This window comes from Emydura macquarii, unplaced genomic scaffold, assembly GCF_026122565.2.
Source record: "Emydura macquarii macquarii isolate MOO-44397 ecotype Brisbane River unplaced genomic scaffold, CSIRO-AGI_Emac_v2 contig_3287, whole genome shotgun sequence".
NCBI classification, from domain to species: Eukaryota; Metazoa; Chordata; order Testudines; family Chelidae; genus Emydura; species Emydura macquarii.
The window spans coordinates 3233831-3252016 of record NW_027133424.1 but is presented as its reverse complement, the minus strand read 5'-3'; the positions used below and the strand labels follow the sequence as shown (position 1 = coordinate 3252016).

Here is an 18186-nt window from a genome sequence, read left to right as displayed (position 1 = left end):
ATGGGCTCAGAGACCACCTACAGCACGGGAACTCATTCAAAACATGGCGGGTGGCAGCAGCACTGCTGCTGCCCATCTCATCCCTTATAGAGCACTCAGCAGAGACATGGCCACCGCTGGTTCAATTCTCCCCTCTGCCCAATGGAGAGGCATCTCCCACCTCACAGGCGAGCACCCTACACCCCCAACTGTGGGCCGCCCTCAGGCTCTCCTGGTGATGCTGTTCCTCTACGCCTACATAGTGAAAGGATGATTAAAGCAGGAGGAGTGGACCCTGCATCTCCCACCTCCCCAGTGGGTGCATCAACCACCTGGCTACAAAATCTTCTCCTGACCTGAAGACTCTAAGTATTTATCCAAAGAGGAACAACTTCAACAGGACAGACTGAGGGATCCCTTCATCACCGCATCCTTAGCCCTCTCCTGAACAGCAGGATTTGAATAAGAGTCTCTCTTCTCCTCAAGAGGCAGTAGGCAGGTAGGATTTGAACCTAGGTCTCCCACATCCTAGGTGGGAGGGATAACCACAGGGCTACAAGTTATAAAACAACCACTTCCCACTCCTGCCACATCTTGTTGCGGGACGGGGACAGGTGCCTAACTCCTTTTTGCAAGAAACTGTAGGTGCCTAAACCTCCAGACCCCAGCCAATGGGTTCCTGGATGTCATTCGCTAGCAGAGACCAGCACCTGCCTCCCTGCAGCCCAGACTTAGGCACCAAACTCCGTGGGGAGTGGGAGGGGGCTTAGGACACACGCCCTTGTGGGTGTCTCTCATTGGCTACTGTAGGCAGCTCCTCACCTGGCCTGCTGGGATCGCACCTATCTAAGGCCCCTCTCTCTCCCCATTTGTTTTATAGGGTACTAGGCCCCTCACTCAGGCTCTGTGGATTATAGTGTTGGGCTGTGATTTTTCCAGGCATCTCAAAGTTAGACATTGCAGTGCTCAACATCCAGGACCTGAGTCCCTTTTTTGGATCCTGGCCCACCTGACTAGCACCCTTGTGGTCTAGTGTAGGAGCCAATGGTTGGCACTGTTGATTGGGGATAAGCACTGTCGGATGCCTCAGGAGAAAGAAAACTGACTTCAGACCTTAAGGTAGGCTGGATCAGAAGTAAGCTTTTGATCACTTGGTCAAAAGCAGGGGACCTCTGGGGTGTGACGCATCCCTGTGATGCAAGGAGGCTAGCTAGACCCAGGCTGCAATAAAGATAGTCAAAACAGACCTATCAAATGGGCTGTGAAGCAAGGATTTAAATGATTTTCCATCATATGTGTACTAAATAGGATACATTTCCTTAGTGTTATAAACCTGACACAGTCACCACTGCTAGTTTACTGTTTTTCTGGATGGGAAATCACACACCCTGTGGAAACATTTGCAGACTTGTACCACACACTCAGGGCCAAATCCACATTTGCTGCAAATTGGCACTGATGTTGGCTAGTGTAGATCAGTATAACTGCCAAGAGACTAGCAACCAATTCCTTACCCACACCTGTACTGTTCCTTTTTCAGGCAGTGCCAGGTATTCACCTATAATTCAAGTACTGCAGGGCAAATAGGTAGCTAACTCTCTGTGTGTGCTGCAGTGACTTTGCCTAGAGGGGAGCTATTGGTCTTGCTTTGTTTATTGATTGGTGAAGGAGGTGCTTAATCTGGTGAACAGACAGGCTCATGGCAAACTTGTGTGAGGAGGGAATGGAGTTCAAAGGCAAGGAAGTTAGTCTGAACACTTCATTTCATGCCAAAAGTGACATCAATGGGCTCAAAACTATAAACAAATATTCCAGTCGGTCAAACCCACAGCTTACTAACGGCTCTGTTTAATAGTCAGTTAAATTTTCATCTGAATTTTTACAGTGTTACAATGATTATTTTTTTAAAACCTTTTAAAATAATACTGTCATTCCTTACGGTTTTGCTTTGTCTCCCGCTTCCCCCCCCCCCCCCCCCCCCCCCCCCCCCACAACTTTCAATCTACAGTAGTAAAACATTACAGAATTCTAATAGAACATCAAGGAACAAGAATTGTAGTCAATAAAAAAAAAGGCCCAAACCGTCTTCATGTTAAATAATTGCACGACAAGTAAAAGGTATTAATGCTATTACAGCAGTACAGCTACAGCCAAGAAACTAATGCAGAGGTTCATATCATGTGGATCTTCTGCCATTAATTCAGGAGGAAAAAAATGGGAGGGGGAGATTGTGGCCTCAATCATACAAAAACATCCTCAAGCATTCATTTGGTCGGCAGGATGGAAAATGCCAGCTTTCTAACGGTTAATACTTTGTTCATGCCATTTTCCGCACACCTACCACAGCTGTTGATAAAACCCAGCTAGAAGTAATATGTTCCTCCACAAGCAAATGTTATACGTGACTATGGACCAGATTCACAAAGGGATTTAGGCACCAAATGCCCATTGATTTAAATGGAAGCACAGCACCTAAGTACTCTTGTGAATCCGGACCCTGGCACATCTGGGGCCAGACTTCCAGCTGGTGTACAGAAACGCCCCAGAAGCCAATGGTCTCCATGGAAATCAATGGGTGACTCCTGGCATTCGTGAGCAGGTCACGTGTAATCGCAATTGCAACCTCTTGTTTTGGTGCCAGGACACTAATACACAACCAGGTCTCGTTTTAAATGATCCAAGGCTTTAAGAATCTGTTGAAGCGTTAATTCAGGATTAGCAACCATAAAGTAGGGTCAAGATCCCAGCAAGGAACCCAGAAGCATGAGAATAAAGGGAACAGAAAACCTCAAAAGATGGCTTTCTATGGCAGTCTGTCCTCCGCCAGCTGCTCACGTCAGCTTGTGTTCTCATCAGTGTAAGGCCAGGAAGAGGTCGGGAAATCTCAGGAAACAATTCCTCACTGTAACTAAGAACAGCAGGACACTGGAACAGACACTCTAGGGAGGCGTGGCAGCTCCTTCACTGGAGGTTTCCAAGAGGAGGCTGGGATAGCCACCTGTCCTGGATGGTTTAGACATAACAAATCCTGCATCCTGGCAGGGGGTTAAACTAGATGACCCTTGTGGGCCCGTCTAATCCTAGGGTTCTAGGAGAGCAGCAATTGTCATTGGGATCCAAGGCCGTCTCACCAAATCCTTTACCAGCAGGAGGCACTGTTGGCTCCCTTGTTGCTCTCCATCTGGAAAGGCCAGGCCTGGCAATGGTGGCTAGTGAAATCATTATAGTACCGGAGTGAAACTCCCGCTTCTGTCCAGCACCGCAGGTAGGTGGCATAGTGCAGCGAGTAGGGCCTGACTGGGAGTCTGGAGAGCCGGGTTCTAGCTGTGGGTCTGCTACCGTCCTACTATGTGACATTGGGCAGGCAAGTCAATTCCCCTTTCACTCATCGTCTCCTTAGATTGTAAGCGCCTGCCTTGTGTGTGTTCAGAAGCCAGCAAAATGGAGGCCCCCCATCTCGGTTGGTGCATCCAGAGGCTAGTGCACTACAAATAAACGTTCCTAGGGCAGAACACTGTGGTGCGCCTGCAATGCAAATAACTAAAGCAGGACCAACTGTTCATGAGGTCCCCAACCGCTGGAAGCTGGGCGGAAGGTGGTGTTGCAGTGTGGTATGTGACACTTGGACGCGAACGTTCCTCTCTGAGGCTAAGCATTGATGTCTGCTAGAAACCCCAGCTCCTTAGGCCTTGAAAAAGTGAACTGGACAAAGCAGAGAGTGGACACCAGTACTAGAGATAATCCTGTACTGGCTAGCGTTTGGACTGGATAACCAATTAGGTCTTTGCCATCTCTGTGATAAGACAGGGGGTTCTTGGCAAGACAGGGCTGCCTGGCCGGGCTCTCTGATGTCATCAGCTTATGCTGCCAGTAGTTTGAGATGCCAAGAGCTGAAGCAATATGGAAATGGCTGTGAAGCCCAGTCATAAATCTTGGGTGGGACAAATCAGTAACCTAGGCAGATGCACGTGCCTGGTGTCTGACAGATGCCTGGGATTCTTGGCAGAATCCCCCCATCGAGGCTGACAAAGCCTGTCTCATACCTTCTATGCTGCTGCACCTGGGAAGCGATAAAAGGGGGATCAGTCTGCTACAAGGAGGAAAAGTCTCTATTTACTAGAAATGCCACATATGGGGTATTGTTTGGTAAGCAACAAACTTGCTTCTGGGCCAAAGAAGGATATATTCAGGAGTCCCTCAGAGACGGCATCAAGCTAAAGTCCCTTTCACCCAGCCCACAGGGGCTGCCCCTATAAATCCAAAACTGTCCTGGCATTTGCTAAAAAGAGTAAGAGGATAAACCAAGGTGCCTTGGCCAAGATTCCTTCTCATGGAACCCAGATTTAATATCCAGGGCTATGTGTGAATTATGGCTGAGTGTACCAATGAGTGCCCTATCTGTCTTCAAGGTTACTGCACTCCTGGCATCTAGCATATCATTGCTTTGTAAAGTGCCTTGAGATACCTGCACTGACCCTGAGAGTCAGGGAGACAAATAACTAAGCAGGATTACGATACCAGGGCCAGGGTTATTTTAGGTTGGTTTTTTTTTTTTTTTTTTAAATAACAGCTGAGACTATGCAAGTGGAGATAACTTTGTAACAGAAATCAGCCTTCATGGCTAGGGTGTAAGCCACCCTGGAGCTGCTAAAACGTTCTCCTGTTTCCCCAGCTTTGTGTAGCTGGGCAAGTGCATCGTGGGAGGCATTTAACTTCCTGTAAAGCATCAAGGAGTGGCTACTGCTGGAGGCAGCTGAGAGGCCATCAAGGATCTAAGACCTTTGTGATGGAGAGAATGAAAAGTGCTGTGTGGACTCCAGATGGATTCCATTGCTTTGTTGCACACAGCAGACGTTCTTGTGCATGGAGACACGTGTTGGCGGCATTTACTGCCCAGTTGTTACACTTGCTCAATGCTGTAGCTGTACTGTTTGTTCTCATTGACTCACCAGTCTAAGTCAGCTATCCTGATGCCAGATTTGACTACACAACTGGCAATAGGTTAGAATGCTTCTGTCATACCTGGGGGACTTTATCTTGCATCTGCCAATCTGAAAAAGGTCACAAGGAGAGCTGACCGATGTCTAATGTGCAAATTCTCAGGGCATGGTGGTTGCTGATATGCAAATACTGTTAGGTAACGCCGTTGACTGTGGACCAGAGCTATTTAATGTCAACCTAGATACGAAACAAACAGCTGTGTGTCCTTGGCACTTAGTGGGAGCAAAGAAGGTTGTCAGGAAAGCATAATGTGTAGGCTGAGATGGCTTCTGCCAGCACCAAAATATTAAAAGGAGATTCTACTTCGAAAGCTGCTATAAACATTCCATCGTGGGGCCCCCTGTTTTGTCTGTCAGTTGTTTCAAATCAAAGGTTGTCAGCTGGCAAGATTAAAGATGTTTTCTCTACCTGCCTCCTCTGTAGCCTCACTCTGGGAGTGGGGAGTCAAGCAGAGCTCTTCCTCCCCCTCCTATCATCACTGGTAATAAAGATCCATTCTGCCAATGAACCGGAATTGAACTAAACCCAGCCTCCCATAACCACCTAGGTTGTGCAGTGCTAACAGGAGTTTAAACAGCAAAGCTGTGACTCTAAGTAGAGGTGGAGAGCCTTGCTGCAATGGCATGAATTCTTGTGCAGCAAGGGCTGTACAAACACAGCTCGAGTCGCATGTCAGGCCCCTCAGGGGCGAGCCGCTCACGTTGCAGTTACCTCAACAAACACTGTAGTGAGCTGTGGCCAGAAAGAACAATCAAAGGGGGTTAGAGAAGCCCTATCCTGAGGGAGGGGGTGGGAATTGCTCTTATTCATTTTGGGTGTTCGACTGAAAGTTGCTTTTCAAATGCCGGCCTTGATAATGGTGCTTCATTTTTCATGAAAGACTAAGCCACAGGTCAGGTTTGGAGAAGGGATCTCCCAAGGGTTGGACTGCACAGCTCTTCCACAGGTAGCAAAGCGTTTGTTAAGCCGCTCCCAGGCGTGTGTTCATGGCTTTCCCCAGGGATGCATTCCACACTGAAGGTGGCGTTCGTTTTCTGCTGAGTAGAGAGGGATCCTAAGATAAGGAGACAACCTTGCTGCAAAATGGGAACAATCCCATGGGTTCCTCTTCCCTCCCTTCCCCAAACCCTACTGATTACGCTGTGTGCCACCTTTGAAGCTGATGCTATGCCATGGTTTGAAGCTTGGTACCAGGGAAGTTGGGCTGGCTGGTAAATGCTCCCGAAGCGTGTACATTTTAGCTAGAGCTCTACCCAAACCCCGCATTGCTTAGCAGCTGTTACTGTGCCAAAAAAGGGAGACTTGCTTCCCACAAATTTGGTCCAGTGAAAAGTACATTGAGGTTAACAGGGCAGCAGCAGTGACCATAGAGGGACAGGCCATTTTGGGCCAACTACAAGCTGGAAGGACTTTGCAGGATCCCAGCACAGAGCCAAGATCAGGGTCTCAGTGTAATAAGCAAGGAATGATGGGGAGGAAGGGGATGGGCGGCATGCAAGCCCTCCTTGCCCTGTGATGGTTTGAAGATTATTGCTATTGCAGTCCGGAATTTGTGCTTTACCCCTGCAGCAATTTTTTTTATTTCAATCTAATCTCGGACCTGGATCCTTGTGGGGAAAAGAGTTAAATCTGATGCTGAGGCCCTGTTTCTGCTGTTCCAGACCTGATGTTCATTTTGCAGCTGGGTTATTATCTCCGCATAGGAGAGTCCTCCTGTCTGGCCTCTCTTATTCTGAATTTGTTCTCTTCGGAAACTGAGACTCATCCTGCATGGGGATTTGGGGGTGGGGGGACTGAGAGAAATGGCTGGACCCTTTAAAAGTGTATCTTTCATTCTGGAGTATGAGTTCACCTACACAGTCCAAGGAACCTCCTGGTAAAATGAGCAAAACACAAAACACTGAGTCTCATGAGACCTCCAACTAGAAAGGTTATTGGCTGTGTTGAAGAAGAGTCTAATCCCGGGTAAATCCTGCCAAGAGCAGCAGCTGCCCTCCCTGGTTTAAGTTTTGTCTTTAAAGAGTTGATTGATCTCCTGCAGATCCATTTATAAAATTCCCACAAATACTCTTTGCTTCCGCTTGCCTCTTAGGGGCCTGAGCGCGGTTCCTCAACCCCTCAATTGTATTTGTCTCCATAGTCGTTATAGAGGACACTCAGCGCTTGCTCTTCGCATGTCTTCTTGAGGTCCCGACTCAGCTCTGACCAGTTGAGTCCGTAGGGCTTGATCTCACTGTAGCGGCAGGCAAGATACCTGAGGGAGGTGCGCTGGAGGCTGATCTTGGGCTCCTGAAGGAGGCTGCTACACCAGCCGCTGAGATCCACCAGCTGGGAGAGAATGAGGCCGGCCTTCCTGCAGACAGGGCATAGGAGAAGCCAGAGAGGTGGTGGGACAAGAGGAAAGACAGGGGAAGGAGAGATGGTGGGAATAGCAGAGAGAGGGTGTAAAAAGAGAAAAGCAGGAAAGGTTTAAACAGACCACGAAAAGGCTCGGGAGAAAGAGAGAATAATAGTCCTGTGGCAGATGAAGTCACCTGGTCAGCCTAAATCGCCATGCCCCATGAAAGCAAGGTCTCCCACCCAAGGGGGTGCGAGGACCAGTGTCAATGCTGAGGATGAAAAGTGAAGTGGGTCCCCACCCCCCCCCACCCCCCGGAGTGCAGGCGGCTTGCAGTCCAGCTGACGTGCCTCAGTCCCCGTCTCAGCCCCCTCATCCTGAACAGCCTTTTGTACTGCGGAGAGCTGAGTGCAGAGCTGCTGGAATTCTCCCAGGGTGGACCTAACCCACATAGGACAAAAATCCTAGGAAAGAACGGAGTCTGTGGGACAGCCCCCAATAAACCGGGAAGGGAGATCCAAAGTTTGGAGCGAGTGCCCTGGCTGGGGACACTGAGCAGAAAACACAGGACAGTGTCCATTGCGTCGGGAAGGAGCCCAAGGAGCTGTGGGGGCACCACCCAAAGAAACTGGGCCTGGATAGATGAAATAGCCAGGCCCCACAGTCAGAGGAAAGCTCCTTATTGAGCATCCTGCTCCTGGTCTGATGGGCAGCCATCTTGGCCAACACCAGGCCAAGGCAGTCTGACGGCTTTGTGGGCTGTGGTTAGGGTGTGTGTAGAGCAGAGGAGGAGGAAACACGTGGTCAGAACCTACGCAGGAGGCTGGGGAGGGACCAGAAGAGGAGCTGCAATCCCTGTGGCACCGGGATCTCCCACTTGCCACAGAGAGGCCAGGTGTCAGGGGGCTTTGGGAGCCATTCCGGAGCTGCCAACTACTCTCCGGCTTGGCCGTGAGAGCAGGCGGAATAAAGGCTGGCCCCCTAGGCTGCCGCTCCTCCCACTACTCTCTCCTCACTGGCCATCGCGCAGGCCTCAGAGGGTTGCTACTGACACGGGCTGATTTTAAGCCAGCTACCTCGCTGGTTACCAGTCCCCTACATGCCCTCCCCTTAGGCCCGGACTAGCAAGTTGATGCCCCTTGGGAGGCAACGAGCCCTTGGCCAGCGCTGCAGGAACTCAACACTTCCCAGGAGGCTGAGCCCCCTACAATACGAAGCCTTTAGTCACTAATGGCCTGATCCAAAGCCCACAGAAGTGGAGAGAGGCCCATGAACTTCAGCCGGCTCTGGATCAGGGCCTAACACCCACTGTCCCTGCGTGCCGGTTCTTCCCTAGAGCAGGTGTTTGGCTAACTGTACTCTGTGTGCCTCCATGGGGTGGGCGGGAATGAGCGCTTTTCTAGCCCCACATCTCTTGCTTTACCAACACTGCTGCCTTTTCCGTCATTGCAAGCCATGTGGCCAAGAACTGACAAGCACATTCTGAAAGAGCATGCCCAGGGCCACCACTGCCCAATGGAAGGTGCTAACTCCTGACACCTCGCCCAGGAGTCACAGAGGTCTGGGTTTGGATCCAGGACACCCAAGGAGCGCCGGAGGGCAGCCAAACCAACACTCTGGTGGCTAAATCATGTCATCTGCCAGTGATCTGTCCTGTCACCACCACCCAGTGTGCTTCACCCTAGCAGAGGATCAATAAGAGGCCTGGCTTCCAAGCTTTGTCATCACCAGCAACCTCTGCAGCTGCCTTGACATTCCTTTCCCCTGGCACGAGCTGCAAACACTTAATCAGAAATGGCGTCATTTCATGGCACGTGCACATCCTCCCCCTCACCTCTTTGAAATTCAAACCAAAAAGGGTGGGTGAATTCAGTGCTGACCCCTGCCAGCCCTGACGACTGAAATGCTCCTGTATATTTTGCTCCACACCATGCTGGTTTACCTCCACTATGAGCTAGCAGACCACCCCAAGGGGCAACAGGGGAGTTCCCGTCTTTGCCCCGCTGCTGAGAACGCCGAAGAGGCAGATAATCAGCGCCGGTTCTGGTATTGGCTCTGTGACGAGGTCGCCTCTCTGGGTTTAGTCGAGTTCCCAACAATCAGCTGCCCTCACAGAAGCACATGCCTCCAACGTGGGGTGCACCAGCCAGTGAAAGGGGGCCGGGCTGGGCAGTCAGGGAATGCACTGTGAATACTTAGAGCCATTATTCAGAGTAGCTAGGAGAGGGTTAAGAGTCTGTGGAAACATCAAATACAGTCGTGCATTCACCCTGACCCCAGTGTCCTGCTCTCAAAGGGTTCTGGCACATCCCTGTCCTGTCTCCTTTCCTGAGAATCACTCACCCCCACGTAATCTCCTGGACTCAGTACTCTCAAGGATTCGACTCTATGGGGCCTGGCAAAGTCCCTCGTCTCGTGGATTTTATATTGATCTTCCTTCTTCTCCCAGCTCAGGTGGTCACGCCAACAAGGGTCAAGTTGGCAAGGGTGGGCTGGAATAGTCAACCTCATCCTATGTTTCTGTATTCTCTACAAACACATCCTATGAAGCCCTAGGCCCACCTGAAGCCATCCTTCCTGGGAAGGGTAGCAGTGCAAATATCACCTGCACTCCCCACCCCATATCCGAGTGCTCCCTGGGGCACAGGAGCAGTGCGGTCAGTAACTCAAACCTATTCATAGCATCACAGAAGATTAGGTTTGGAAGGGACCTCAGGAGGTCATCTAATCCAACCTCCTGCTCAAAGCTGGACCAACCCCAACTATTGTCTGATCCTCAATGGTGACAATCTTCCTTTGGGCCAGATCAGCAGTGCAAGGCCCTTGACTTCAACACAGATTCACTCCAGCTATATGGTTACCAGGCTCCCCCCGTGCTAGCTGCTTTCATAGCGCAGGTGCTCATGGAAAGAAGATGTTTAGCTTGGCCTTCGTCAGTGGTGGGGGAGGCTACGGTTAGAGCTAATGAGGTATGGGGAAGTGCACATTTCCACTCTTCCTCTTCTCCATAGCTCTGACAGTGCTTTTCAGCCTGAACCTACAGCTCTCTCTTGCTCTTGTCAGGAACAGAAAGAGGGGTGAGATTCAGGGGGGAGAGCTTTTGAATCGAGATAGGCCAGCAACGAGACAGCAGTACAAAGGTGCAGAAGAATGTTTGACTTCATCCAGATTTTAACTCAGGCAATCAGAGTTCGGGACCTATGGACCTTCGGGACCTATGGACCTTCAGGACCTATAGGAGGAAACTGCTTGCCCAAATTCATTCCTGGATGTAACTCCTCCACCTTCAGTGGAATTACACTGGAGCTAGATTTGTCCCAGGGCAAGGGAGTCAAGTCAAACAAGCTGAGAAAAGCTGAAAGATGATCTTAGCTTGCACTATCTGTTGTATGTGTGGTGCTGTTTGTGTGGATGTATGAGGTATGTGCAACATTTAAAATGACTTCACGTTTGAGCTCATTTCCAATGTGCAGAATAGCCAGGTGGAAGATGTCCCAACTGGACCTGGCTGAAATTTTTCACTCTGCACCTTTTCTCAGGGAAAAATGCAGATTCGATGGCCCCAAAATGTTTTGCAAATTGGTGTTGATTTCGCCAAATGGTTTGGGTAAGAAAAAAACAACTAATTTTTGTTGTTGAAATGTTTTGAAACAAAACATTGATTTATTTTAGGAACAAAAGACCATTTTGAACCAAAGTCCCCTTTAACTGTTTTTAAAACAAAACCTTTAAAAATGCTCAAAGTTGAAACTTCATTTGAGTCAAAAATTTATTTTTTAACTTTGATTCACTGAAAAATTCCATTTTCAGTTCACCACAATACCAACTTTTTTCCTTTGATTTTTCAGAAGTGCCAATGAACTGAAAAAAATCCATTCCTCCCTCAGGAAAATCACTGCCTCTTTGTCCCCTTCCATCCCACTCTGTGTTATAGCATGCACTACTTGGGCTTTTTTGCTGAAGCACATTTCATTCCCCACTAGCCTGGAACTAGTGCTGGAAAGCCACGGCATTTATTTTTGTCACAACATTCAGTTTTTCCCTGGCAGCAACTGTTGCCACAATACAAGGGGGGGAGCAGGTCTCCTGGCTGCCCTTTCTTCCCACTGTCTCTGCTTCTGCACTGTGTGAAAACAGCTCTGGCCAAGCTGCAGAGAAATCTGGGGGCAGAATGGGGAAAGATGGTGGAATTCCCATGCCCAGCTTGGCTGTAAGTCATGGTAGGTCTCTGCCTTTTCTGTTAAGATTGCAGGCTTCCCCATCTGTCTGTACAGTGCCTAGCACAATGAGTCCCTAGATCTCATTTTGGGCCTATAGGGGCCACAGTAACACAATTTGCCAAATCTAACCTTCCCAATGATAATGAAGTATCAGGGGTGTGTTGGTCAGACAGAGCTGCCACACTAGTCAGCATGGCTATCTGGCTTACCTGGGTCCTAATTCATCCTCACACCGCCAGGTGAACTCCCCGAAGCTCTCGTAGTGCTGGTTGTAGTGGTAGAGGACCCGGTGCAGGCTGGGCGAGCCCAGGTCCAGGAGGGTGTTGTAGGCTGTCTGTTGCTCCTTGCCGCTGGTGTAGCCATTGAAGAGATTGTAGATCTTGTCTGCTATTTCTGGACAGGATGACAGAAAGGGCACGTTTAACAGGGAGGAAGGAAACGTAACAGCAAACCAGGTCCAATATTGAGTAAAGAGCCCTTGCGCAAAATCCTGGACCCACTGCAATCCAGAGCAATTACTTGCATTGGGCCAGGATTTCCTCCCTCCTGTAATTTATACCTGTAATCCTCCTGTAATTTATACCGTGTCACCAGGTCATATGCTAAAGTAGGGTCAGTGGAACGTATAAGATTTCCCAGACTGGATCAGACCTGTGATCCCTCTAGTTCAGTAGCATGTCTCTGACAGCAGCCAATGCCAGCTGCTTTAGAGGAAAGTGCAAGGAACCCTGCAACAGGCAATTACGAAACAACCAGCACTAAGTTGAAGATTCCTCCTAACCCCCATCAATCAGGGGCTGGTTTATGCTCTGATGTAGGAAGGTTTCTATTCCTGTCATAGCTCGTGGGCTCTCTCTTATTATGATGATGTCTATGGCTAGTAAAAAAAAAATAATTGTGTCTAACTCTTTGGGACCTTCACCATCAGCCTGAACAACCAACGACAAGGCAAGTTTCCACCTGCTCACCCCTCCACCAGCCTCAATCCTAACCCGGATAGACTCCAGCTACAGTTAGAATCATAGAATTCATAGTTCCTGCAACCATTCACACCCTGGCCTCTCTAGTGAGTAAGGCTTCCCATTACTGTTGGCTCTGGTGCTGGGTTTTGGGGCAAGATACCGCAGTCTGAGAACCGTAGATGAAAGACGCTGTCTATCGGCACAGCAAATGATTACTGTACTAATGGGAACGAGGCTCAGATCCCTCTCATGAGAGAGGCCACCTAACTGACAGCCATTGTGTGGGAATGCCTTGATTATTGCTGAGTGGGATCTGAACTGATTTATTCACACGGTAGGGCTGTCACCCCGACACCAGTCATCCTGTCCCCCCCTCGGAACAATGCTCCCAATCACCTCCCATCCAAGCGGAATGAGATGTTATTTTTAAACAAACACATTAATTCCCCCTGCGCAAACTAGATGTATTGACCTAATTTCCACAGTCTCTAACAAGGTTCTGTCCCAGTAAGGACAGCAGAGAAATAGCCTTTGAACCTCAGGCAGTGATTCCACCACGTGTGTCCCAAGTCTCCATAACCTTTGAGAGCAGATGCACAGAGCCCCAAGAGGAAGCATCAGTCTCATCACGATTTATCAGTGTTTTGGTAGGCATGGACAGAGATGACTCCGAAGAGGTTTAGGTGCCTAGCTCCCATCGAGGATCTGGGCTAAAGTTCTGACTCCAAGAATCTTACAGTCTGAACCAACCAGATAACTAGGGACAGCCTAGATATGAGATGCTTAGATCCAGATCCAAACACCACCACAGTTTTGGGGGTGTTCAGTTCTGGAGTTTAAGGGGCGCCCGTTACAGAGATGCCATAAGCAACCAGTCTAGATCAGGGCCTGGATTCCACCCAACTTCAGGGCCGTTCACAGCTAAGGTGTGGCCTGGGCGTATCTCTTCAACTAGCCCCACTAAAAAAAATAGTGGAGTGCTCCCATTCTGGGTTCTGTTTAATCAGGCTCCATCGCCTGCCCCACAACCCAGCACAATGAGGTCCAGCATGTCAGACCAGGGCTTTGCTTGGGGGAGAGCAACACCCCTCTCCAGCACCCCCATTGTTACCTTGAGCCTTCACATCATCTACCACCGGGCAGGGGGTCTTGACCGTCACATCACTTGACCTGGAGCGTCTCCCTGTGTTATCCACTCCCCAAATTGTGAACCTGGGGAAGGGGGGAGAGGGAAGATGTTATCACAGCACAGGGACAGCGGACTGATGGGGGGCTCCAGAGCTCACACTCGCATGTGCACATAGTAGATTCCTGTCAGGAGCAACATATGCAATGAACAGCCTAGGAAATAACAGACCCACGCACTGCTGTGCCTGGATTCTCCCCTCCACTGATGCACCTGAGGGATAAGAAACCAACTAAGGGCACTTTGCCCCTCACAACCTCTATTTCAGGGATGCCTTCATCCATGCGCTCTGTGTGCCCCTCATTACCTCCTCCCATACCAGGGTTTCCCATTCTTCCTCTGCCCATGCCAACTGCTCTTTTCCCAATTTCCCCTCATTCCTCCGTCCCGCGCATGCCAAGGGCTTTGTCTGCCCTCTTTTCCCCGTGAGGGGTTCCAAGTGCCGTCTTCTCCTACGTGCCCTCCCATGCTCCTCGTGCCACCATTGTTCTTTCTGTCTGGGAGATAAATCATTGAGGCTGTTAAACTCTAGCAGGAGGCAAGGCAGAGATGAGATGGGATGGGATATTGTTATTGTTATGCTGGAAGGCATTAAGGGGTGCCATCAACCAGTTCTTTGATCTTCAGACAACCGCTGTATCAGCTGGTAGGGGCTCCCTCCATTTCCCCCCATTTTGGTTTTCCCATCTTCCCCAAAATCAATAGGATTCTGGCCCTTGAGGTCTTGAACATTTTCTGGACTTGATTGAACACGGCATTGAAAAGTTATTGCATCACAGACAGGGAAATACTGTAAAGCTGAGTGTACAGCCTTCGCCAGCTCAGCCAGCAAGGCAGTGATGATAATTTAATATTCGTACATAGTTCCAGGAGCACATCCAGCACTGACCAGCAGGACGGTGCTTGCCATGTAAGGGGCAGAGAATGAACACTCCTGCTCTCCATTCCCCCCACAAAAGATGAGGTGAAAACTTAGGAGTAGCCAATCAGAAGTGGCACTGTGACTCACAAGGTCAGGCACAGCCAATTAGAGGTAGCGTCACTCACGTGTAGGTGGTGTCCGGCTCCAGGCAGCGAATGATCAAGGAGATGGTGGTGGATAGCTTGTCGGGTACTTGTGCTGGCATCGCGCAGGGGGATTTGGCTCCGGAGATGATGTCATCCACGAAACTCAGCACCGTCTCTAGGGAAAGAGGGGGGAAAAAAAAGGAGATTTTAGGCAATTATCTTCCCATCCCATGTCCCAGAACCTAAGCCAGGGAAGATGGGAGAGGGAGATGAGGAGAGGCTAATAATGGACTCATCCTCCTGCTTTACAATGTGTCTCATAGACTCTAAGATCAGAAGGGACCATTATGATCATCCAGCCTGACTTCCGGCACAACGCAGGCCACAGAACCTCACCCACCCACTCCTGTAATAGACCCCTAATCTATGCCTGAGTTATTGAAGTCCTCAAATAATGGTTTAAAGACTTCCAGGTACAGAGAATCCACCGGAGAATCCACCAGCAAGTGCCCCATGCTGCAGAGGAAGGCGAACCCCCCCCCCCCAGGGTCTCTGCCAATCTGCCCTGGGGGAAATCCCTTCCTGACCCCAAATATGGCAATCAGCTAAACCTATAGCATGTGGGCAAGACTCACCAGCCAGACACCTGGAAAGAATTGTCTGTAGTAAGGTAGTGGCTTCTAATTGAGTCTTTCCTACTTTGAATAAGAATAGCTTAGATGGACGCCACGCAAGATTGTTCTAGTTCTGATGCCCCCGCAAACACCAGGCCGTGTGGTGGAGTGGGTCTGGATTGGGGTGTCTTACTCTACCCCTTCCCTGAGTAAGGAGATCTGGAAAGGGGAGGATCCTGATAGGAGAACGGATTGACATCCTCAGGAACTCTGGGTATCTGTCTGGGACAATTGGGTGCTAGGAGAATAACTCTGGACCTGTCTTGAAGGATCTTCCTCAAGACCTGTGGTAACAAGGGAATAGGAGGGAAGGCATATCTGAGATTGCTTGTCCATGACAACAGGAAAGCATCACTGTAGGAGCCCTGAGCCATAGCTCCTCTGGAGTAGTACCAGGGCAGCTTCCTGTTCTGTTGGGAGACAAAGAGATCACATAGAGGTGTTCTCCATTGAGTGAATATCTTACTCAGGACAGAGCTGTATAATGTCCAGCTGGTGGTCCCCAGAGAAGTGTCTGCTCAGGTTGTCTGCTGAAGAGTTTTGAACACATGGGAGGTATAATGGATAACGATAATGGTTGGATAATGATGCGGTTTCTGCTGCACGAGTTCCTAAGCCTGATTGCTTCTAGGCAAAGGGGAAGAGATCTTGCTCAGCCCTGTTTGATTACGTAAAAGACTGTGGTGATGTTGTTCGACGTCACTTGGACTGCCCTCCATTCCAGTAGACTGACATATGGTCTGGCCTCCCGTGGGTGCAGGTATGGTATGGTTGTTCAGGTGAGCACCCTGACTCTAAGGGATGTGTCTGTTGCAATGGTGGCACTGGAGGGCAGAGGTAACAAAGGGTCACTCACTTTCACTTGACCCAGGTTCGACCACTGGGTAAAGAGAGGCAATGACCCTGGTCCGAATGATCATCCTGGTGTTTATGTGATCCTTGTCTGGAGAATAGACCGACCGGAGCCAGTCTTGTAGGCAGAGTAGATGAAGCCTGGCGGATAGTGTCACACAAGTGCATGAGGTTACGTGGTCTAGAAAAGAAAGGCACATCCTGACCATAGTCCTTGGGCTGCGAATAATCTGTGCTATCCGATTATTCAGTAGCTGAAATCCATCCACAGGGAGGAAAGCTCTTGCTGCAGTGGAGTCCACTGTTGCTTCAGTGAAATGGATCATCTGTGTAGGTGTTAAAATACATTTTTCTTTGTTCAGGCAGACTCCCAGTGGGGCTAGAAGATGTAGCAGAATAAAGTCGCCAATGTGCCCTCTTGGCTGGAACAATCTACTAGAAAACAAGGTTACTTACCAGTAACTGTTGTTCTTCGAGATGTGTTGCTCATATCCATTCCAATGTAGGTGTGTGCGCGCCCCGTGCACAGATTCCTGGAACTTTTTTCCCTAGCAAGCCCCGCATGGCCAGCTCAGGTGCCCCCTGGAGTGCCGCGCTCATGTCGCGGTATAACGGGCGCTGCTGGCTGCGCGGGTCCCCAGTCCCTTCTTTCTGCCAACTCCGACAGCGGGGACGGGGGGTGGGTTTGGAATGGATATGAGCAACACATCTCGAAGAACAACAGTTACTGGTAAGTAACCTTGTTTTCTCTCTTCGAGTGATTGCTCATATGCATTCCAATGTAGGTGATTGCGTAGCCGTACCTTGGAGGAGGGTAGGAGTTATCGGTGACCTGCTCTAGACAGCACGGCTCTGCCGAACCCTGCGTCTTCCCTTGCTTGTTCCACGATGGCGTAATGCGACGTGAACGTATGGACTGACGACCAGGTCGCTGCCCTGCAGATGTCCTGCAGGGGAACCCTCTCTAGAAAGGCTGCAGAAGAGGCCTGGGCCCTAGTGGAGTGTGCTCTCACCGGCCCTGGGAGGGGTACTCCTGCCTGCTCATAGCATGCTTTAATGCAGGCAGTAATCCACTTGGAGATGCGCTGGGTGGAGACAGGCAAGCCCTTCATCCTATCCGCCACAGCCACGAAGAGCTGTGTCGACTTCCGGAAAGGCTTGGTCCTCTCGAGATAGAAGGCCAAGGCTCGCCTGACGTCCAGCGAATGTCCCCTCCTTTCCTCCTCCGACCCATGGGGTTTGGGAAAGAACACAGGAAGGAAAATGTCCTGGTTACAGTGGAACTGAGACACCACCTTAGCCATAAAAGCCGGGTGAGGCCTCAGCCGGACCTTATCCTTATAAAAAACCGTGTAGGGGGCTCCGAGGTTAACGCCCTCAGTTCGGAGACCCTTCTGGCCGAGGTGATAGCCACTAGGAAGGCCACCTTCCATGACAAGAGTAGAAGGGAGCATGTAGCCAAGGGCTCGAATGGGTGACCCATCAGCCCGTTGAGGACCAAGTTGAGGTCCCAGGGTGGCACCGGGTCCCGCACCTGAGGGAAAGTCCTCTCCACCCCCTTAAGGAACCTCACCGACATAGGGTGAGAAAACAGGGAGCGGCCCTCCATGGGTTGGTGGAAGGCCGAGATGGCTGCCAGGTGGACCTTGAGGGAGGCCAAAGCCAGGCCCTGCAGTTTAAGCTGCAGTAAGTACTCCAGGATGGCCTGAATAGGGGAGATGCTAGGGTGTAACCCTCTCGCTTCTGCCCACCCCGAAAACCTCCGCCACTTAGCTTTGTATGTTACTTGCGTGGACGGCTTCCTGCTGCCCAGGAGGACCTGTTGAACCTGCATGGAACAGGCTCTCTCTCCCTCCGTCAGCCACAAAGTCTCCAGGCGGTAAGGTGGAGGGAGGTCAGGTCGGGGTGCAACAATCTCCCATGGTCCTGGGAGATCAGGTCGCACCGTCTGGGTAGCGGAATCGGT

General features: G+C 50.2%; 1 protein-coding gene across 1 annotated transcript in view; it reads right to left on the bottom strand.

Moving 5' to 3' along the window:
• Nucleotides 1-1560: 1560 nt before the first annotated feature.
• The window catches only part of ASTN1 (astrotactin 1), a 177457-nt gene continuing 160831 nt past the window's right edge, over nucleotides 1561-18186 (bottom strand). The window contains exons 20-23 of the mRNA XM_067532409.1: nucleotides 14734-14869; nucleotides 13612-13712; nucleotides 11748-11931; nucleotides 1561-7333 (exon numbers count right to left, since the gene is read on the bottom strand). Of these exons, the coding sequence (XP_067388510.1) occupies nucleotides 7099-7333; nucleotides 11748-11931; nucleotides 13612-13712; nucleotides 14734-14869 (656 nt within the window). The 3' untranslated portion in view covers nucleotides 1561-7098. The remainder of the gene's footprint in view (nucleotides 7334-11747; nucleotides 11932-13611; nucleotides 13713-14733; nucleotides 14870-18186) is intronic.